The sequence below is a fragment of the Columba livia genome, chromosome 5 (assembly GCF_036013475.1).
Source record: "Columba livia isolate bColLiv1 breed racing homer chromosome 5, bColLiv1.pat.W.v2, whole genome shotgun sequence".
In the NCBI taxonomy this organism is placed as follows: Eukaryota; Metazoa; Chordata; class Aves; order Columbiformes; family Columbidae; genus Columba; species Columba livia.
Window position 1 is genome coordinate 51,606,400 of NC_088606.1, and position 23,380 is coordinate 51,629,779.

The 23,380-nt window shown below is 43.1% G+C and overlaps 1 protein-coding gene across 25 annotated transcripts in view; it reads left to right on the forward strand.

Annotated features, from left to right (window-relative positions):
* BRSK2 (BR serine/threonine kinase 2) overlaps window positions 1-23,380 on the forward strand; it is a 318,684-nt gene that overhangs the window by 188,941 nt on the left and 106,363 nt on the right. For all 25 annotated transcript variants that reach the window (XM_065065085.1, XM_065065095.1, XM_065065089.1 and 22 more), the window contains one exon: window positions 21,435-21,520. In XM_065065085.1, the coding sequence (XP_064921157.1) occupies window positions 21,435-21,520 (86 nt within the window). The remainder of the gene's footprint in view (window positions 1-21,434; window positions 21,521-23,380) is intronic.

Consider the following 23,380-nt stretch of genomic DNA (forward strand, 5'->3'; position numbering starts at 1 on the left):
GGGAGAAAGACTGAAAAATGGGTACTGGGAGGCAGCTTCCATCTCATTTCCCAAATACTCTGCAACGTCTGAGTCCTTGTCCTGGTTACTGTTGGCTATGGGCCTATCATGAAAACATGGGTTTTGAGAAGTGATTAGGGAATCACCTGCTGGGAAATCAAGTGATTGTGGTAGGGGGTTTAAAATGAACAAAAAACACATTGTGAAACTGCACACTAATGGAAGCCTAAAGCATGTATAGGTTCAAGAGTTAAAGAGAGCTTGTTGGTTAAGCGTTCCAGAACCTGAAAGGGGTAAATAAACTAGGGAAGACTCACTCCTTAGTTGCTCTGTTTGTTAGTGTCTTTCCAGAAGCAGTGGTTGCTGGCATCTGTTGGGAAACCTCTGGGCTAGCCAGACCCCTAGTCTAAGGTCCACCTCTAACTGCGTTGCCAGTCTCTATAAGACTAGGACTGTCTCATTTTGTACTTAGAGCTATCAAAACAAAGGCATTAAATTAATTGCAGCCTTAGCAAAATGTGAATAATAAAACGATAAATTATAAATACGTAAAAAAATATTTTATCAGCACAAATAATTAAGTTATAAGACCAGACTCAGCTGAGTTAATTAATCCTACTTTTTGTATGGCATTAGTAAATTTGGGACTGACTCTTCAAATCCAGGTTCAATGTGCTGCTCCTCTCTTTGGCCATATCTTTAGACCCCATGTGCCTGTTCAGAGATGCACTGGGATATCCCATCAAGTGGACAACTTGAGCGAACAAAGCAGCTCCAGCTGTGAGGGTAGGAGAAGGTACTGTGCGTTAGTGAGATTAACAAAGTTTTTGCGTGGTTTCTCTGTTTTGGCAAGATGATACAGCCCTTCTTTAGTTGTGGTGGAAAAGCATTGAGTGTGCATGCTCTTTGTCATTAGGAAAATGCCTTTTGGAGCAGGTGATCATTTAAGGGACTCCTTTGTTTGATAAAATGAGTTTGGGGTTTGGTTGAGCGGAAAATGTATTCATTGCAGATGAGCTTTCGGTCATAGCTGGTTTTTTTAAGCTGTCGATGTATGGGAGCTGGGCTTTGTGTATAAGCCCCATTCTCTGTGAGAGCTCATTGAAAAATATTAGACGTGTGATTTCCCATATGTGTTGTCTGAATGCACTGAGTACTGAAAATCCTGGAGCAGAGGTTATGTTCCTGTCGGACATTATGAAAGTTTGGGCGTTGTATCAGCTTCCTCCCTTGCAGCTCTACCTGGGCATATTTGCTTTGCCATGATTTCCCATCCTGGGATACCCATAGGGAACCATAGATTTACTTCATGTCATCCCTCTCACCACGTCTCCTGATCTTTTCCCTTTTCCTCTTGCACTGTCTGAATACCTCATTACTGCTTGGGCTGTTGTATCTCTGGTGATGTGACTGAAGCTCCTACATGCCTGGACACAAAGTCATCCAGTTAATTTTGCTTCAGGCTGGGACTGCACTGAAACCTGTAGCTGCAGCAGATAGTATGTGAACTTGTGAGGTTGGTACATCATCAGAGTCTTTTCTCCTGCTTTCCATATTTTCCAGGTTTCTTCCTGTCATCTGCATTGAGCAAAAAACAGTAAAAAAAATTGGTAATCAGTTATACAGAGGAATATATTGATTCACTCTTGTTCTTGCAATGCAACATTTGAAGCGCAGAGAGGAAAGAAATAGCTGTTTGTGCAACCTTTGTTTTGTTCTTGCAACCTTTGTTTTGTTCCTTTTTGTGAAGAGAATGGGAAGGCCTTTTACAGGGGCTGGGGGCACTACTCGGTGCTTTCCCATCCTCCTGGTGCTCAGATGATGGATTGCTGAGCTGCACATGCGCTCTCCTTCTCTCTCCAATGCATCATTACATTATTAACCCTGTTCTGGAGAGCAGCAGTATTTAGGATTGGGCAAAGATGCCTTTAGGATACATGTTTATTTGCTCATAAAACAGGAGCGATAGAGGGACTGAAAAGTGTGAGAATGAGAATTGGGTCAGACAGAAGCTTCCAAAAAGCTTAGCTTATTTGGAGAAGAGAAGCAGCAGCCAGAATAACAAACCATAGGACAGTGAAATTGATTCCCCATTCCCTCTTCATCATACCCTCCTCCGGGTAAACCTGTTTCGGCTGATAGTGAATATTTCATGCAGTGCTGAGCGTTTTCCGAACTGTGGTGTCCTAGTTTTTCCACCTCCAGCCCCAAAGGAATGTTTTTACATCATGGAGCTTTATTTTTGGGAAGGGGAGGAGGGAGCGGAGGCTGCAGGCTTGGAAAGAGACAGTAACAAAGAGTGGTTCAGAGAACAGCTTGGCTCTGATGTCTCGGCTGAGAATCTCACCTCCACTCCTTTGCTCCCTCCAGAAAGCTCAGTGAAAAGGGTCAGCTCCCAAGGGGCCAGAGCATGGTTCCACTCAGAATAAAATAACCCTAAAAATGGCCCCCTGCCTCTGCCTAGGTCTGCTCTCTGCACTGTTATTGTCGTAGTTGCTTCGTTAGCTGACAGCGACAAGCTGTTGTTACTGTCAGCACTGCAGGTCTGTACAGCTACTGGAGGGAAGAGCCGTGTCTGTTGTACCTCACGCACCAGCACCCAGAGAACTGCCTGGCTCCTGTCTGCATGTCAACTATCCCTTCAGGAAAGGCACTGAGCCTTGTCCCTTTTTACTACCTCTTCACCTCCCCTCCACGTAGAAAGGCCAGTTAAGGGTTTGCAGGTGTGGCAGTGCGAGTCCAAAAGCCTCGTATCTCCTGATCCAGGATCCTCCAGTGTCAGTCTTTTGAGTTCGTTACAGTAGGCTTTAGGTTGGGCACTTAGTCCTTTAAAGGAAAACCCTCTCATCCTCCTCAGTACTTAAGAAATAGGTTAGGGAGCCATGTCATTCTGTCCCAGTGTTTTATTCCCTTTTTGAAAAAAGTTTCCACATATGCTTTTAAACAGCTGGTGAAGGGTGCTTGCTTGAACCTGAGGCCTTCCACACCACAGTGCCTACAGCTGCCTCTGAAGCACCACAGCAGAATAAACTGCCCTACTAATCTGCCAAACAGCTCGGAGTCTTGTGTTATCCCCCTCCCCAGCAAACTCTGAAGGAGGTTGTTATCCCAGACCCTGCTGTGGATTTACATTTCACAAGTGCTTCTTTGCTTTAGGATAGACAGAACAGCTATGAAGCTTGGAAAAATCCCAGAGCCTCAATATGCTTGCTTGTATTAGCCTCCTAAAAGCACACTTTACCTGACCGGCTGAATTAGCATCTACTGTAACCAAGATTGCAGCACAGCAGTTCAGAGGCTGACTCACCCCTATTATGGACTGCAAAGCCCAGCACTCGTGTTGCATGATTCCCTAGATAGCCTCTTTTCTCCTACCTAGTCACGCTTGCCCTCTATGCTCACTGCCCATTATTAAGGGGCACAAACTGGCAGAGCTTTTTCCTCAGACCACTGAGCTGCAGCTTTAGATCGTCTGCTCCCCTGATGTTAGTCCACAATGTGAATTGTTTGCTGTGTGGCTTGTTAGTCTGCAGCAAACTATGTTCACACACCCTGAAGGACGTGGGGCAAGAGCGAAGCACAGAACTGCTTACTTAATGCTTTAGATTTGCAAGATTTTGATTGGTGCAAAAAGGCCTGAAGAAGGTGATGGTACATCTTTCTTCCTTGGTGGTTCTTGTCCCCTTACAGGATAGCAAAGGTGAAGGGAAGGGTGGGGGGGGAAATGGTTATTTTATGATGTGGTGGAGGCAAGAGGAGAGCTGTGGAAGATCCCCAAAGCATGCTCCACCTCCACAGCATTACAAAACAGCAGTTCAACAGGGGACACAGAAGCACTTAAGGAAACTGCAGCTGAAACTAAGTGAACCTTTCAGTCTACTTATCACAGCATTTGCAGTCCCTGCTTCAAGGAGAAACAATAATAAATAAAAAAAAAAATCTTGCACAAGGAGCTAGTATCCATCTAGAGCATTGGATGAAATAAAAAGTGACAAACAAACAAAATCACCAGCTCCTGCTTTAGAGGCTGTTGTTAAAAATAAACCATCATTCACCGCTGCAGTCCTGCCAGTTCTTCCCTGCTGAGAGCAGGAGACCCAAAATACTGCCTATCTTTATATTCCCTGCGCATGTTGTATAGTTTTACAGCTCTCTCTGTTGTCATTACAAAGATTCCCTGCTTTTCAGCATGAAGCTTGTTCTGTTATTTCTAGTCTACCTGCAATGCCGCCTGCCCTCCCTCCCAGCTTACGAGGCACTGTATTTTCCTGTGCTCAGAAGACGTGTGGTGCCTCTGCTCGCTTCTGACTTAGATGAGGACAGTTGCTGACTCCCGATTCCCTGCCTGGAGCCAGGTCAATAGAAGAGCACCTGCACCAATCACAATCAGGTGCTCAGCCGTGACAGCATGCTTTGAACTTATACTTTGCTCCATATGACATATTGCAGACTTCACCCCCCACTGCTTCATTCTCTGCAGGCTGAGAGTTGAGTTAGTGGGGGCATTTGAAATGTCATTTTTTTGTCTGCGTTTTTCAGAGGGTGTGTCTTAGTGTGTGTCCTGGCACAGTACGCACTGTAGCTGTGTTTAAAAACAAAGCAAGGGACCATCTCTGACCTGAACCGTTTACAGTCTAACAGGCAATGCACATAAAAGGACAGGAAAATATGCAAAAAGTCATATATCTTTCTGTCTTCATTCTGTAAATATTGTACTGAGGCACAGGTAGATTAAGTAACCCATCCAGGGCAAAAGAAGCTATCAAGAAAATCAGGAAGTAAAACTAGGATTTGATAGTCTAGTTCCTCAGCCTCACACCCTCCTTTGTATACCCCGTCAGAGCAAGCCAGTATTGATGCCATATTTCCCAGAGAGGTTTGCCAATGTCTTTCCAGACCCAGTGAATCCAGACTAAGTTATGAGATGCTTAGGCAACTTTATGGCTTCGTTTGGATATCATTTCAGATAATCATTCTAGCTTTAACCCCACTCCATGAAACCTCCAGATTTGAGCTGATTATCAGTTTGTGTATGCTAAAGGTGGGTTTGGATACAAGCCTCATTTAGATTCCAGTTTGGAACTATGTATATACATGCAATAAAAGGTCTTGCACCTGTTATTTCATTATAATTTTATCTCTGTTTTATATGTGTATTTATGCCAAATAGTATTGTTGTGTCCAGTATTTAGGGTGCTTTTCTTGAGGAATATGTAGAAGACATTTGCTGTGGTGGGGCTGACTGCACCCACCTCTAGCAGAACCTTGCAGCAGCCCCTTAGCACCTCCAAAATTTAGGGCTTGGACTTTTTAGAGGCTCTCAACTTCCATTGTTAGGCAGATTTTCATTAGACCCTATCAACTACAGTATCTGAGCAACTTGAAAATCCAGATTTTATATTGTACCTAGCTGGAAAGGGGATTCTTCTTAAAATCTTAGCTGCAGGTAGTTCAGCAGCTGAAAGTCTCTCTGCAGAGTGCTTAAGTGCAGGGAAACCAAAATTACTGAACCTTTTGAAAATGTGGCAGTCACTTGCTGCTGCCACCCATAGGAGAGCTGCCAGAGGGGAAACATCCTTAAGGGGTTTCCTAATGGGGGGAGTTGTCAGCATTTGATGAAGCTCCCACTAGCAGTACCTGAGTTCCCAGAGGGAAACCAATACTCGCAGTAAGCAGTTTTACAGAAAGCTTTTTGGTATTTCTCAGTTGTGATTTTTAACAAATTATAATGATTGAACTTTTGGAAAAAAAGAAACAAAAACAAACAAAGAACAAACTCAACTCATTTAAGAAGCAGCTGAAAGCTCCTGAATCCTAATGTAAGATAATCCCCTGTGCTCCAGTTTGAAGAATATTTTTCTTGGGAATGAAAAGTGTGCTAGCACGTATCAAGGGCCTGACCCAAGTTATGATAGTACCAGGACACTGCTTTGCAGTGACTGACAGCAGTCCCCAGTGAGGAAGATGTGCCAGTGCGGTGTTCAATGATGATGCTTTCTAATGCAGCCTGCCCGCTGACATGTGCCCGCAGGTCCTGGTGCCACCATCCATGTGATAGTGACACTGCTCTGAAGTGACTGCTTGTTCCAAGGTCCCAAAGAAAAATTGCTTGCAAAGGATAAAGGAATAAAAGGATCACAACCATTCTTGAAAAGACCACCTTGGATCTGGCCACTGCCAGAGCTGATCTAGGTGGGTGGAGGGATGTCACTGAAGGGAAAGAAAGGTATGCAGGTGGAAGTTACCACCAATGAAACATTAAATCCTCTCTCATTGGGTTTTAGTGGAGCTGTTGTATGGGCAAAATGTTATGTGAAGGTTGAAGTGCCTTGAGTACATCAGACCTGCCCTAGGAGTCTGTAGAAGGCAGTTAGTTTTCTTAATTTCTCTCTGGATTCTTGTTTCTGCCTATTTGTCCTGCTGAACAAAATACATTTTAAGGGTAATCTGTGACAGTGAAGGGGTTGTTGTTGTTTGTGCTCAGCCAGTGCTGCAGAGGGGATAGGAGCTCATTGCATCTACTTTGTGCTAACATGTCGGGTCGTGGGCAGCTCCCTCGTTTTCCTGTTCATAAGTTGAAAAATGGAAATGCACCTTACATTTTTGGAATGCTTAGCAGTCGTGTTCTGGCTGCTGACTGATCTTTGGTTTGGAAAAGTTATTACTGAAAGAGGACTTCCCTTTTGGTATTACATACTGCATTTTGCCAATCAGTTATGTTTGTTGATGGCTTGAGGGTCACAGCCTGCTTTCTTGTCTCTGTACTGCATTAGAGGGAGTAGAGATAAAGATGCCTGTCTTTAAGTTATAGAGTAGCCTCACAAATGTCTGATTTCTGTTTTGATTCCCCTAGTTTTGTGCTCCAAGGACTGAAGGAGAATAGCACCTGTGCTTCATGCAACAGCTGGTACTTTTGTGTGGCCCTGACATATCTGAGTGGTAAACTGGCACAGAATCTTTAGTCCATCTCTCCCATGCAAAAGGCCACTGCAATTGTTGCAAGTTGCTTCCACGCCTGCATTTTAATGCCCTGACTCTGCCAGAACATCATGGTAGCAGAGAGCCAGCCGCAGCCACCATGAGGACTGAACTACAACTCTTTTTCCTGCGTTTGAGGTCAGAACTTACATTCCTCTGTCACAGCACCATAAAAAAAAGAAAAAAAAAAAAAAAGGGTGTTTCACTTTAAAAGCAGCTGGAGAAAGAAGAAAAGCCTTGTGTAGCAAGGAGGAGACAACATCCTCAGTCTTGTGGTGTCTGCAGCAGTGGCAGCAGCAGTCGCATCCCGAATGATTAATGAGCAGGCAGGGTGGATGTGTGGAGCTGAGCTCAAGCCCCGTTGCGGAGCTGGCCGTGGGATCCCCCCGGGAGAGGCGGGCTGCTCCGATACAGCAGGGGACTGGGGGCGGCTTACGGAAAGCTGACTGCACAGAATGCAGCAGCTCTTAATGGTGCTGATGTCTTAATCGTTGGTGGCTTCGGCAAAGACTTATCTCGCGCCCCCATGCTGCTCCAGTGAACAAAGGACTTGAGAAACATAGCTTGACCCCTTGGCATTAGGTGGGTTTGGGGCTGGAAAAAAGCAGCTCTATTTAAAGATGTGTCATAAGGGGAAGGGAAAAAGGAAGGAAGGGAATTCTCCAGCTTGGGTTAAAAATAAAATGCAAATCCTATTTTAATCCCATGACAGATTTGTTCTGCTGGTTTAGGGTCACTCCTATAAAATGCAGGTGGTGTTTTGAGCAAAATTAGGATGTTTCTAGAAATGTGCCCTGGTTTTCTGTAGCAGAACAACAGTATATATATATCTATATATATATAATATATAGATATATATATCTATATATTAGATATATAAAAATGTCCTCCTGGGCTGCACAATAAACTGTTTGGCAGTGCTGGAGGCATAAAGTGATTGTTGAACTATGTAGGCCATGCACATGCTAGATCCCTGGTGCGTTATGAAAGGGGAAGTTTGCACAGGACACGGGGACAGCCAGGAGGCCAAGAAAAGCATCTTGCAGCAGGGGCAATGGAACCAAAATGCTTATAATAACAGTCATTCTGCCAAATAGGACTTCTGGTAAAATGCACACTCACCCATGAAGGCAATTCCCTCCAGTTGTCTGAAAATCCTTTTGGTTGAATAAACAGTATGAGGGAGAAAAAAATGGGCTGGGCAGGCTGCTTCTGGCCTAAATTTGAAAATCAAACTCATTCATTCATGTAAACCCTTTGTAGATTCTTGCAGTCCTGTTTTACTTCTGAGGTCCTGTGTTCCCTTGTAACATCAGAGACTTCTCCCAGAAGAAGGAAACGTGCTGCAAACTAGGTGGTTAAGCGAATCCTCAGGCCTAAAAGAGATCATCATCAGAGTGATCCCACTAAAGAGCTGAACAGAGGTGCTGACTCCCATCCTGAGACTTGGAGAGCATGCACATGTGTCATGGAAGATGATGAGGAAGAGCCGTTACAGTTTGTACTGAGGAAAGGACATGGCTATGTCCTACACATTTCCATCTGCAAGGAATATTGTCTTATTTGAAAACACTCAGACCACTTTTAAGGGCGGGCTGTTTGCTTTGGTTTTTTCCTCTTTTGCTTATTTCCTGTTTCAGATTTAAAGAACCGCTTCATATTTCCTTAATGAGAGTGTATCAGAGCTTTACACTTGTACATATTTTCCCTAAGGGAAGCTTCTACTCATTTGTTTGAAGACAGAACTGACAAAGTCAGGCCTTCAGTAGGTAGGCAGCAACCTCCTCTCCTGTGGTCTTTACACGACTGATCATTTGCAGATCATGGGCAAGATAAGGGATCAGAGAGACAAAACAGAGCTTCAGGGATCTTGGTATGCTTGGAAAGTGCTAAATTATACCCTGTGGAGGCATCTCAGGTTTCTCAAACAGGTCACTGTTCCCACAGAAGGTAAAGGAATGACAGTGCCTAGCTCCCTGGGTAAATGAAGATGTGTCCAAAGGAATATAATCAAAAAAGTAACTCTGCAAAATGCCTGCTTTATGAGTTAGAAGTAAGGACTAACCCCACTTCCTGATTGACCACCAAAAACATTCACATTGGCCACCAAGAGCTTTCAGAATAAATTTGTTACTCTCCTATAGGTTTGCTAGAAGTTACAAGGTAATTTTTTCCTCACCTTCTTTCTTCACTTCGCTTTTTATTGCTTGCAGGTAGGCCCTAGGCTATGTAGTAGTGGTGCAGAATAAATTGTACACTTCAGGCTCCTACTCTGGATGTGTAACATTACCCTCCTCTAAATACAGAAACGTGTGGGCAACAGAATGATACCAAAGGACATGACAAAACTCTAGATAACCCTCAAGTCATCCACTTGGGATGGAGTAAGATGGTTACTGAGGGAGGTAAAATTGCCTCAACTCTCTTAAATGGTTACGTAGGTCTTGCAGAGAAAAGGGCTGGCCTCCTAAAATCACCATGATTCCTTATCAGCTGCTGTCACAGCCTTTCTCACTGAATAACACCCAGCAATAATTTTAGGACTCTCAGAAACAAGAGACTTGTCAATGTTACTGTGTTCCTCTGGCAAACAAAACATGAGATGAGCTTGGGGCAAACTTCACAGAGCTTTCCTGAGTACCCTGCAAGGAAGCTTTGCAGAAGTCTTTACTTCACCTTGGCTCCTCAGACCTGGCAACACATGCCCAGCAGAGAGCAGCTAAAAGAAAATGCTGCCTTGCTGTCCCATGGTGTCTGGCAACAAAGCACAAAAGGCAAATCCTTTACTTAGAGTGCACGTTTCCTACTCAGAGGGGGGACTGAATAGGAATTATTGGTGTTTCAGTGCAGGAGCTTAAGGGTAGGAGGTAGTACACAAATGAAATTTCTGACCGACACACAAATCGATATTATACAGCATCAGGATGCACTCTAATCCCTGCCATCATATATACATTAATTTAATGATCAGCTGCCTCTAAATATCTGGAGGTTTTACATCCAAACTCACTTGAGTTCTATATGATGCAAAGAGAGCATTTCTGCAGTACTTTCCTCCCAAATGCATTTGTGTAAGTCAATATTCAAGATGTGAGCCTCGTAGCATAGGTACCGTTTCCTCCTGAGTTTACTGCTGGGTTTCCTCAGTATGGCATCTACCTCAGCTACATTTTGGTGGGGATTTTGTCTGTCCTGTGTTTGTGTGGGAGGCAGCATAAGCTTTTCATGGAGGGAAAGGCTTTCTCCATTGGAAAAGGAGCTAATTGTGTTTCCTGTAAAGAGATGTAATTGGCTTTCTTTTCTGTAAGGAGAGGATGACACGAATAGCATCCCTTCCCTTTTCATTCCAAAACTCTGCTGTGACCATATTGCTGAGTCTTGGAAAACTCCCCAATTCACAGGTTGTTTTTTTTGCATGTTCCAAACATCTGGGAACGAGGTTCAGCTGACTGATGAATGTGATCTCTGGCAGAAAATGCTGAAAAGTTGAGGAGGGAGGGGGCTAGATCTAGCCCAGCTGTCCATTTCAAGTATTGCTGGTTTCAAATTTAGCCTGACATCTTCTTAGCAAATTGTTTGCAAGCACTTTTCCATCTGCACATGTAAGTATTATCATAAGTACTTGGCAAGTGCAAGGGTTTTTGAATTAAAATTAGAAAAGAGGATGCTTGTATACATGTCAAAGAATCCCAAGGTGTATGGACCAAAGATGGTTTTATTTAAGTGAACCCAAATTTTCAAATTTTCTTCTACTTTTGGAATGCTTGGTCTGCTCCTTTCAGGAATAGCTAGAGTAAGCATGTCCAGCCAAGTCCATTCTTTTCAGATAATTAGGCTAATTTGCTTAGTGTTAGGACTTTCCTGTTGCTTCCTCTATGTAATTTTTGAATCATTAGCACTTTCTTTAGTGATGTGTTATTGCCTGACATAACAAAGTGTTGGATCCTGTCTTTGCTCTTCATCAGGAGCCAAATAGCTTTGAACTCTGCATTAGATGTGTTGTGTAGGGCAGATACAAACAAATGGGAAGAGACAGTAAGCAATGGCACTTAAAGATGACTATTCTCAAGATGCACAACCCACAACAACAGCTTTAGAAATAATAAAAACACCGCCTTCCTCAAGTTTCAAAGGCCTTCATTCCTTTGCTTTTCCTGGTCTCCATACAATAACGGTGTATTGCTGGGTGCATCTGTACCCCAGTGTATACTGCTTGCTATAAACACATAAGTTGCTTTGGAGTGACACAGGTAATTCAAGGGAGAAGTTTTCTGTACTGCAGAAATGATTGTCACTGTGTGAAAAAGATTATCTGTTTTAGGATAGGGAATACTCTTGGCTATGGTTTAGTATGGTGAAGCTGAAGGACTTAGGCTGAGAAATACTGCAGGATCTGGAAAGTAATGCTCGAGGCGCAGATTCATAAATAACGAGGCAGGCCTCACATTACAAGACCCATCTCCAAGGACTTAGAACTAAAAGATGGAATTTGCTATTCATTCCTGGCTGACTCTGGTCCCATTTAGTAGTAAAAGTCCCATTAACATTGAGATAAAGAGATATGCCAATGCTAAGTACTTCTGAAAGTCCAAAGAGACTGAATAATGTATTGCCAAATATAATGAAGATGTGGAAAACAATTGTATTCAGCTCCAGAGAATAAGCTGGACCTGTCTGTAAGGATGTGGCCAAGGATGTCTGAGGCCTCCTTTCTAAAGGAGGTTTGGACAGTGTGGAGAAGGAATGACTTGGCTTATTCTCATTGCCTGTTCCAAGATGATCGAGAGCCTATCTTTACAATGTTGTTTGTAAACCTCCCTTCCCAAGAGGTTTCTTGATCCTGATATTGATGTTGATAGGCTGCAAGGTGTCATCAGCACCTCCAGCAATAAGGGACGAGTGTACGATGGGAAGGATATGCGAAGAACAGAGATAAAATAACTGAGAAACAAAATGTTCCTTCGTTGCTGTCTTTGATCTCTTAACTCCCAGCTGTGAGAGATCCTGGATGCTGATGGCAGCAATTGACTAATTTTCTGCTGCTTCTGTTGCTTGTACAAAACAGAGGAAGACGTTGTCTTCACTGAGGGGAGTACAAGTCTTGCTGCAATGTCTTCTGTTGCAGGCTGAACCTGAGGTGAGGCAGGGAACGAGCACAGGCAGCCTCAAGACCAAGGCAAAATTTTTCTTACTCTCTTATCTCTTTCTGGCTCTTGCTTTGTATTACAATTCCTGCCTTATTAGTCGTCCTTTTGCAGATTAAGAGCCAAAGGAAAGCTCCCAGCTGGTGTCGCTGTCTTTGCTGTATCCCTGATGCCAAAGGAGGAATTGGCAGCGCCATGGACAGAACTGCTGTGTCAAGGCTGTCATCATCTTGCAGCTTGTGCCATTTCTCAGCACTGAGGTGTGGTGGTTGAAGGGAAGAGTCAGTTTTACAGTAGCCATTTAACTGTCCACCAATAGTTTACTCTTGATCTGGGACTGAAACTGAGTCCATAAAGCTAATTTTGCTGTATGAACAACTGAACAGCTGAGACTAACAGGCTTTGAGCCCATATGCTGTTGGCTAGATCCGAACAGGTAGCCTGGAGATGAAGGTATTGAGCAGTCACTGCTGTTCAGGTCTGTCTTGCGAGATATGAAAAGACATGCTTGTGGTTGAGGTGGGTCTGCATTAAAACATTATAATCCCACATACAGATGAGTGGGCAGGAATGTTTGGAACTGAAGCGCTGGTTCATGTCATTATAGAGGGTACACCAGTTATGGTCATGTCATTATAGAGAGACACTGAACAAGTGTGTTCCTCAGACGCAGTCTGGGCTCGGAGCACTTATTTTATGGGAGAAGCAGACTAATTTCAAAATCGTGGATAAGAATAAATAGTTATTTGGATCAGTGTCCCTGAGATAGAATGGACATAGATGTGCTAATATACAGCTGGTACATATCAGGCAGGAGCTGCTGTTCATGCTGCAGTGCGATAGAAACTGCTGCCGACCTTGCTGTGGAAGAAGAGCTGGGCTGAAGGGTTGCTCGGCCTCTCAGGGTACACAGCTGCTGGCTCCACAGTTTGGCAGAAAGTCAGCTGTGGATTCCTCTGCCTGCAACTGCCAAGCCTCCCCTCAAGGCTCCCTCTGTATTGCAAAGTGAAGTGCAAACGTGAACTTTTTGAGTCTATGTTGCCCTTGGCCTTTTCACAGGTCCTGGATGAGGTCTGTGCTACTGTTTGTCTGCAACCATGTTCCTCTGGGAGGTGCCATTGTGCTTCAACGGTGTATTTAGAAGGTGGAAACAAAGGACAGAGCTGTGGGTTGCTTCAGCTTCTGCTTCTGTCACTGCCAGCTCTGGGGGGCTGCTGGGATGGAGAATCCCTTCTAGATACAATACCAACTATTTGTATCTCACTGTGTTTATTAGTTCAGCTGAAATGAGATCCTAATATACAAGTACATACAAATATCCATCAAAAGAGTCAAGGGGCATCCAAAAGTGAAGGATAGGTGAATATAGTAGAATCACAAAAATCGTATTATCTGTTTTCTGCTCTTGGAAGTGATTCATGTCAGTAGGCTTGTTGTGGAGCAGGTCAAGGCAGGGATGGAATCTGGCATTCTCCTTCCAATCTCTGCAAAGCTCTGCCTGTTCTGCCCTCTCCTGGAGCATTTGTTACCTGCCTTATTTCCTAGGGAATCAGAGATGGCCATTAAGGCAAGATGTAGAGAAGAAAACAGCATAAATCCTATTGATTGCTTCTGGAAGAGTATTAGGAAAAAAGTGTAAAGGACATTTGTGTAAGACAATGCCAAGGAGCTAAACAAGGCCAGTGTGACTAATGGAGAAAAAGATAGGGGGAAAGAGGCTAGCAGAGACACATAGGAAATGGTGGAGGGTTTATCCTTTGAAGCTTTTCCAAAACTGTGCTTTTAAATTTCTCTTCCTACTGATGGTAGACTCCCTAAGGATCCAGCGCCTGGTACTGTCAACGGCGCTTCACTGTCTCAGGCCCTTTCCTGGATGCTCCTGGGAAAGCCTCTGCCTTATCATATTCTCCACCAATGCTCTCAGAAGCTCTCCACTACATTTTTGGCAGAATGTTATGCTGTGCCATCCTGTACCACGTCCTTCGTGCTTCCCCATATTCCCTTAATGGATTCAGCATCCTCCACCCACTCTTCGGCTCAGATGTTCCAACACTGTGTTTCGTACTGCCCATATTAAATCTGTAATGTGTCAAATAATACAAGAAGCTCTGTACTTGTATTATTTGGAGTTGAACTCTCTATATCCCTCAATTTTGCAGCTTGTTTCTCCTCTGTGGGTAGTGACTGTTTTTCCACAGCTGAGCATAGCAGCCCACAAAGCACTAAATGTTCTTGAATGTATGTTCTACCTTCAGTAGAAGTAAATTCTACTGGAGGAAGGTGAATTATGAATAGTGTTACTTGCCTGTGCTCCTGCACAGGGTTTGTTGGCTTCCTGCTCTTGCATTCTTTAACATCCCCCCCACACACACACACATGCATACACACACATCCCTGGAACAAGCCAGGCATAAGCTTGTTGGTTTTGGGGGGTAAAGGCTGCAGGTGAGTACTGTCTACAGCACTACTTGTCAGGGCTAGACTTACATTTCTAAGTTTGGGGTGAGTGCATCACGTCTGGCGTGGCAGGGAGGGCTGCTCACGTGAGAAGAACTGAGTGTGCTGCTTTGGAGCAGCAGATATTGGTGTTCACACAGGCTTGGCTGTGGCTGGTGATGGGAGGTGGCAGGTTTCTCGTAAGCACTGGGCTGGATCAGTGTCAGTTAGTTTTTTTCCTCCAGAAAAAACAAAAACAACCAACTGTGCAAACATTTTGCTTTGGGTTAAAGAAAGCACAGTGCACATTAACATTAAAAAACAGGATAATGAGGGGGAAAGAGTAGTAAGTCAAAGATCAGGTTATTTCTCCAGCAGAGTGGCTGTTGGTTTGTGTCCTGTGTCCTGCACTACTCAGCGATGGCAGCCAGCATGTGGCACTCGCCGAAGGTGACAGGAGGCACAGGGAGGCTATTTGTCTTCTGGTGTAAGGGGCCAATTCTGCTGACCGCTGGCAGAGACTTGTTAGCTGTGTACCACGAGGCAGCGGATAATCTCAAGTGCTGAATGAATAAATCCACTCCTTGTCAGCTCCCATCAGTGTCTCTTGCATGAAACCCTGATGCTTCTTAAAGAAGCATAAGCTGCAGATAAGTCTAAGTGCCATATTCACTTGGTAGTCAATGACAAAATACTAAGGAACACTGCAGGTGTTGACTACTGAATCAAACCATTACGTTCCTGGGAAGGCTTTTCCATGGTTAGATAACCTGAAGGATCACTTCAAGAACCTGGAATCAGTATGTCAGGGCAGACCAGGAGTACTCTTCTGTTGTGGAGGTGCGTTGGCACTAGCAGAAGGGATTTCCAAGAAAATTCTCAAAATATCCATTCAGCTGACTTCATACCCTCAGACTTTATCCCGCATTTTGAGGTTCAGTGGAGCTTTAGAGTTCCAGTTTTGAAGGGACTATGAAAAAATACTTGTTTCAATAAAGACAAGTAGAAACTGACATTCTGTTACAATAGTAGTTTGTGGAAAATGCAGTATAGAAGTTTGCACATGCAAATTTTAACATCAAATATGCATCTTGCTTCTCACACATGCCTATTTTCATTTTCATTTATGGGGAAATAGCTTTGAGAAGCACACATGCAAACAAAAGTTGTGGTGGAATGAGCCCATAATAGAGCTTTCAATAAACTGAGGAATTGCTCAGCTTTCCAGTAATTTTATCTGTTTGTTGTAAGTATTTTGTACAGCATTGTCTAGCTCCCTGATTCTACCTAGTTTTCCCCCCTCATTTATTCAATTTTTGTGGAATCTTCTTGCAATTACTAGTACTTAGCTGAAAACCTGAATTCATGTTAAAGCATTTAATTAGTCAAAATTATGTAATAGAAGATTTCTTCCAGATACCACTTAATGATCATTAGAAGGTCTGGTTCAAAATCCACTTAAGTCAATTAGTGTCTTTTGTTGACTTCAATACATTTTGGATATGGCTCAGTATATTTAGAAATCTGAAGCTAATGGCTACAGTAGCAGCGGGAAACATTCTCTGTAGATGGACAGCTTCTGTGGTTCTCTGCTTCCATAATGCCCTGCTGAAGAAGTTTTGGATAAAGGTGATGAAAGGCCACTTTAAGTGAAAAATCAACTAAATGCAGAGCTGCAGAATAAGATACTTTAATGTTTAGTCATTTAAAATGTTTTTTTTTCTACTTCTGCTCTGTTTATGCTCCCATTGAAATTAAGGATGCGACTGATACAATGTGTTATTGGTTAGATTTGGCAATGGCTTAAGTTTTTTTGAAAGAATGATATCCCCACAGCAGTGATGACCCTACAGGACATACTGGGCCTACAGTTACTTGTCATATATAGCCCTTTCTGCTTTAATGCTTTTCTCTTCTGATTTCAAGAGTAACCTATTTATTCTGTGATTATGGGAAAGAGTGAACAGATGACCTAGATGGTCTTTACCGAAGCCAGTCATGTTTAACTTTCAGTCTGACATAACTTGGAGGCAAAAATACCAAATCAATAAAATGCTAGAGTCTGTTCCTGCAATATTTGTTACGGCAGAAACACAGACTTTCCAGAGAACTTGAGATTAGTTTCTCCTGATCTTTGTTTTTGCTGCTTCAACTCATTGAAGTATCACAGTGATTTACTTTCTGCTTTCTGTGCTCTCATCATGGAAATCCAAATTACTACAGATCAGACCAGACATTGGAGAAAGCAGGTACTTTGGTACAAGGTTTCCAGCCCGAATTCTAACCCGAGGAGTTGAATGAGCATCCAAATCTCTGCATCCTTTGAAGTTCATCTTAAATCAAAATAATTCTGAACTCAGAGGAAATTCATGTCCAGGTTTCTGGTAACTGAGGGACAGCCCAGCCATGAGTTCTGAAAATTACTCCGTTAATTGCTTCAAAGCAAAGCAGAGACAACATCAGAAAGCTTGATTTTCACATGAAAATCTATCACACCCACGCCACCCACATACTCTACCCCCATTTTGCTGTGAGTAGCAAAACCAGCACAACACATTTGCAGCTTGCAGGGCTTTATTGGCCCTCGCCACTTCTGCAGCTCCAGACTTCCTTCTCAGGGCAGTGTTTTGAGTGATATAGGAGCCACTGATGTCAATTGAAATTTGTGGTGTGCTGCTGGTGGACTTTAAAGCATCTGAGGAGAATTGTCCTCTGCTTTTCCCCAGCTTTTTGGAAATAAGTGTTCTTTGAGAAACACTGCAATTGATGACCATGGTGTAGTGCTTCCACAGATTTGGTAGATAAAATAAGAGACAGCTGTCCTCCTCATTTTTCAAGTTCTCAAAGCACCACGTGGGTGATGAGTGACCCAATTGTTATTGAGCAAATACATTCAAGAGAAAAAGAAACTTTCTTTGTCATTGAGACAAGCTTTCAGTCTCCCTCAACCTGCCCTCCTTGCCTTCTAGGTGAATTAGCACCTCGTATGTCAGTGAGAGCAGACACTTGTCGCCAGAGATGTGATTTCCTCTGGGGAGGGAGGGTGAAGTAGAGATGGAGGTGAGGGAACTGGAGTTTTGCATTATTCCTCTAAGGGTCACGTTGTCTCCATGTTGCAAGTAGCTGAATCACTGGAGCATCTTGTCAAATCAGCCTCCTGCATAGATTTTTAAACCTCTAATTGGCATCTGCAAGGTTACAAGTTAGCAACGTGTCTCCATCTGAGCTGCGTAGCCCTTCACAGCTCTCTCCCCCAGCCCCAAGGCGCTGAGTGCTGCATAGTCAGTAACCTACCGTGCCATGAGGCAGCCCAGGCTGTAGCTGGGACCCTGTGACATGACCCAGTGTTTGTGTGACAGAGAAGGATCCATTTTTTTCCTTTCTCTTTCAACCACTATGCAAATGTTTCTCCATGTTTCCTGTTTATCACAGACTCTGAGCTTCCACAGACAGGCTATTCTGAGCTTGGCCTCCTTTCTGATAATTGCATCTGCATTAAAGCAAACACCCCTGCAGGGTTTCTGTGTTCCCCTGTCCTTGCCAGCTCCGAGCTGGACAGCACTCCGTGGCTTGCAAGCACAGGGATGCGCAAAAAAAGGCATGCCAAGGGCTGACAAAGCTCTAGGGAAGAAGGCAAAGCTGCATGCTATTTCAGGCCTCTTTTATTCTGCCAATGAGTTCAGGTACCTCTCCTTTGCTAATGACACAGTGGCTGCTAGGTCCTCCTGAGCCATGCATTAGTAAAATTGCTATTGAGATCTACAGTCTGTGTCCAGCCTGTATTAATTACTGGCTTCTCTGTGGGGATGTGAAAAATGAATAGAATCTGGTAGAGTCACCCATCAGCAATGAGTGCAGTAGTAATTTTGAGAAGGTGGTCCATCGCACGTTTTTGTGTACTATTGTTTTTCTTTGGAAAGAAAAAGAGCCAGGACAGTGTTTTAAGATTTTTGAGGATAATCTGTACCAGATTGCTGTTTAGAGAGCTGGGAATCTCTAGTTCTTGAAGTAGTACAGCCGTTAGTGTCTTGCTTCTCTAAATAGGGCCAAGGCCTGGACTATGAGAGTTACAGTAATGACACTTTTCCTTCATAAAGCCCCTTTTCACAGAAGGATTATGCAAAGTTTTACTGAGATGCATAGATTATTTTTGTCCGTGGTTTACTGCTAGAAGAGGTAAAAGACTGTGGAAAGCTGCCTGCTGCCTGCACTGAAGTGGTGCAACACACCACTGTACTGAATACGTTGTAGTGAAATGCTGCCAGGCACATCAAGCCTGATGCTTTCTACATACCCGGGGCTAAAATCAAGACCTCCAAAACTGTATTTCCTCTAAGGATTTAGTTCCCAGGCAGTTTAAGATATGCATAGAACCTTCTACACTCACACATGTAAAATTATGAAAGTAACTCAGGTTATTTCTTTTTAATTGCTTCCTAGAGTAAATCTGTAGGTAGTAAGTAGATATTTGCTTTCTGGTCTTATTTTTTGTTGCTGAATATAGGCTATGCAGTGCCATAATTGAATCCCCTCCTCCAAGCAGTAGTCATAAATCACTGCCTCTTCTCATGCTTTAGGACAGTAACCAAGAAGGACCCTGACTGGATCCATCCATCACTCACACGGTGTGAACATACGTTGCCACTGCACCCACCAAGAGGTTTTTCAGAACTGAATCTGTAGTGCAGTTAGACAGCCCATCTCCAGGGAATTTCATCCTTCACAGGCAGGATATCCCCAGGAGGGAGAGCGGGGTTGAATGATCCCTGCTGTGACAGTGGTCACATTCTCCATGAAATACCTGGTCTGCCACATCCAAAGGGAAATCTGTTGGAGTTTCAGTTCCTGAGCAGCTGCGGTACATGGTGCTGATGGTGAACCTCAGTACTATTGCAGGAGTGTTATCGGAGTGGGTGCTTCTTCTATTTTGTTTTTCATCATTCTTGAAGCAAATCCAACTTAATCAGTTACAGGGCTGAACAAGCCCTCTGAAAACATCAGTGTATATCTTGTAAGAGAAAGGAGTAACAGATCTTTTTGAAGATGAGACAAAAATTGAATAAAGTAGCTCTCCCCCTGTTTTTCTGGTGGGATAGTTGTACCATTAAAATCTACGCAACCTTAATTTCCTATTTGTATGAGCAGCTTTCATATAAGTGCTGGTCATTAGTAAGTTATACCTACAGACCTGTTACCATCAAGTACTGTGTATTGCTGAATTCATAGCTGTTCTGGCAGGGCTGAAGTGCATACATACATGTTTACATGCATTCCCCACTTCTCTGAAGAAGCTGTTTCCAGACATCTCCAGTGTGGAAATGGGTCTCTTAGATGACTTTTGACTCTGCAAAGAGGAATAAATGTCTCTGAAAGACTAAGATTGACACACGCACAAACATACTTTTGTCCACCCTTATATCCAAGAAAGGCCAAGGGTGATACGATAGGAGAGTTGCCTTTGGGGTGTTTTTTTGTGTGGTGGTGTAGAGGAAGAGAGATGTGGGGTGATAAGCAACATGCTGGGAAATCCTCCTCCTCTGCACAGTGCTGGAAAACTGCTGCTTTCTAATTTCCTGCTGAGTATCTTACTGGCATTCAGGGAAAGTTGTTTGTGTTCAGGTTTAGCGGAGGATGGTATCTCAGGAAATTAAAAGACATCAAGAACTCAAGGTATACTGCGGCAAGTTCCAAATTACTTGTCTGATCCCTGCAGGGGAGATGTTAAGGGATGGTTTTGTAGTTTATGTGTTGTTTGTTAGCGTAGCAGCTCCAGGACAATCAGTTATTTGAAGGACTGGAAGAAAACCTACCCATTTGTCCTTGTTTGCATCTTTAGGTCTTCTTTCTGCCTTTGTGGATTCCTGGAAATCTGTCGTGCACGACCGTGTGATGCTTCGACTGCCTCTTGTTGCAGAGTTTATTTCCATTATCTACAGTTTACATAGTGCTACATTAACTCTCTTCGAGTTAGCCTAGGTCAGATCAGAACGGTTACAGTGTGTCTTCGAGCAGCATAGAGCAATTTTGGTAGCAGCTGAGGAATTACACTGGTTCCATCTCTAATGAATACCCTTAGTAAATTCAAGTTAAAAGCACCACGGCAATCATTATAGAAATTTTGGGTGAGAACGGGCCTTGTGCTAATTATAGAGATTTAGTCACGACTTGTTAACTCCGCATTGAAGACATGCTCTTCGAAGTAGCCATGCTAGGACAGATTGGGAATTGAGAGAAAACACAGTCTTACGCTTAAGGCTCTGAACACTGCGTCTCCAGTAATCGGGTTTAATTTCTTGTTGTGCCTTGTACTTCTTTTGTCACTTCTTATATTTCTTTCCCCTTCTGTGTCTCAGTTCTGCAGCTATAAAATCAAGCTGCTGTCTTCCACTCTTTGTTTCCCCTACATACACTGCAAATTCTTCAGGATGGGGATTTTCTAATATTAGTTGAGTATGCAATACATAGTACAGCATGGCTACACCTGTGCTTGTTGGAGGTCAGGAGAGCCCTAAATAACATCTTACAATTTCTGTACTTTGAGAATATGTCATTGGCTTTGGGTTGTGGGGCAGGAACAGCCTTGAATGCTCATATAACTCCTACAGCTAACTCCCTTTAGTAAATTCGGGAATTTTCTTTCAACCTTGAAATTTTGCTGGTTTTCTGTCCAGCAGGTCAGAGAGTGCTGAGGCTGAATAAATTTATTTTTTCTTGACTTATGTGAGTGCTAAACTTGATATATTGTTGTAAGTTTTCATATCCTCTGCATATAAAGAGAAGCAGAAAATGGATAAATAGGAAGAAAATGTGTGATGATATCTAACGTATTCCAAGACCAAGCTTCTAATCTTCTCTATTTCTTTTTGTTTCTTCCAGGTGGAGCGGGAAATAGCCATCCTGAAGTTGATAGAACATCCACATGTTTTAAAGCTGCATGATGTTTACGAAAATAAAAAATATTTGTAGGTATTACTGGCTTTTGCCAGAGAATGGGGAAGGGAGGGAGAGGAGGGGTTTGGAACTTGCTAACATTTGTGATAGAACGGAGCAGGGTGTGTTTTCATCCCCAGCTAGTGTCCATGAGATATCTGGTACTTGGATAAGTAAGGAACAGTCCTTATTTCTTCGGTTTTTCTCATTTTCTTCTCTGTACTTAACTTATATGGTGTTTCTTTTCCTACTTAAATGTAGGGTAGAGGACAAACCAATGTTTTCTCTTAAACAGCAAGAGTGGAGGAACCTCTAAGATCTGGAACCATTTTGAATAAACACTATAACAGCCTGTTACAGTGAATAATTTTGATAACCTCCCTTGCCTGATAGTTTTCATTGAAACCCTTGACTCTGACTAACAGTATTTTAAATTTGCCCCATCAATAAGAGTTTTGGGTTTTAAGAGCTGCTGAAATCTCCTGATGGTTCTGCAGTTACAGTTAAGTAGCAAAGCCTTTTTTTTTTTCAGTTCATTGCCAGTGCCAGACAGGGATGTTGTCCACAGACAGAGTTATTTTACCTTGACAGGGCACTAGATATGTTGAATATGTTGTCAAACAAACATGCCACATTAATCTTGGCACAACAGGAAAAAAAAAAATGTTCTCCAAATGGAAAAGGGCAACCCAGTAGAGAACTCAGTGTTATTTTCAGCTTTTTAACAGGTTATTGCAAATAGAAGCGAGTGCTTAAAACAAAACAAAACAAAAACACCTTACAGGTTGTTTCAGAAAGATGGATCTTTTTTCAAAGCAGTATTTTTCACAATGGCAACATGTTACAATTACACAAAAATTTACAAATGGTTTAATGACAGGCACCTAGCAGTAATCATTTGAAACTCTGTGCCCTGCCCTTTCAAGTGGTAAGAGTTTCATTCGTGGGCAGTTTGTGGTTGCAGAGATACAGTGATTTCAAATTGGGTCCATCTTTTTGAAACACCCTGTATTTTTAAAAAACACCATCCATTGGTGACCTCTCCTTAATGTCATGACACAAGAAGGTAATGACTCTTTACCCAGAGAAAGTGAGTTGAATGGAGGCAACAATCCCTCATGGACCACTCAGCCAGTCCTGTTACTGGAGCAGTTAATTCTTATTCCAAGAAGTGAGGCCTCTGTGCCTGAGGGTTAGCTTAGCAGAGCAGGCAGTAATTTCTCCTGGATTCCCCACTCTCATTCAGGGCAGAACCTGCCATCCACCATGAAATGTGGTTTCCAGCATGAGCTTGTGCAGGCACTGGGCAGAGCCTGGCTCAGATGTTCCCTGAGCTGCTGCTGAGTGCTCTGTCCTCAGTGGCACAGACAGTCATGATTCCATTAAGCCCAGTTTGTCCCAGCTGAGGACAGAGGCCCAGACCTGCCACAGCCTGCTCTGCATGCAGGAGAAGGGTAGCAAAGGGAAATGAGGCTTTACAACCAATAAGTTCTCTTTTAACCCTAAAAAGAGAGGCACTATTTGTAAGATACATTTCACTGTATTCTGGTTTAAAGGGGGATAGGATGAGGCCCTATGCTTTCTTTTGGTTAAGAAAGAGGTAATATCCTTCTTTGTCATCCTTGTTTATTTGTACATTATGTATACACACATACAACACACACACCCTTGCATAAACACAGCATGCAGCTGATGTATTCCAAGTAGGTGTAGGATACTCGGGTGGTGGAGGCAGTGTATGAATATATGAAGAAGAAAAGGCTGTGATCACCACTTGGGGTGAGGGGATAGGTTATAGAGATACTGGAGCTTTCTTCTTACTCAGAAAGCCTGTGAAGCCAACAACCGAGCTGAACACTCCTTCTTTACCCCCAAAGACTTGGGAGCTGTTT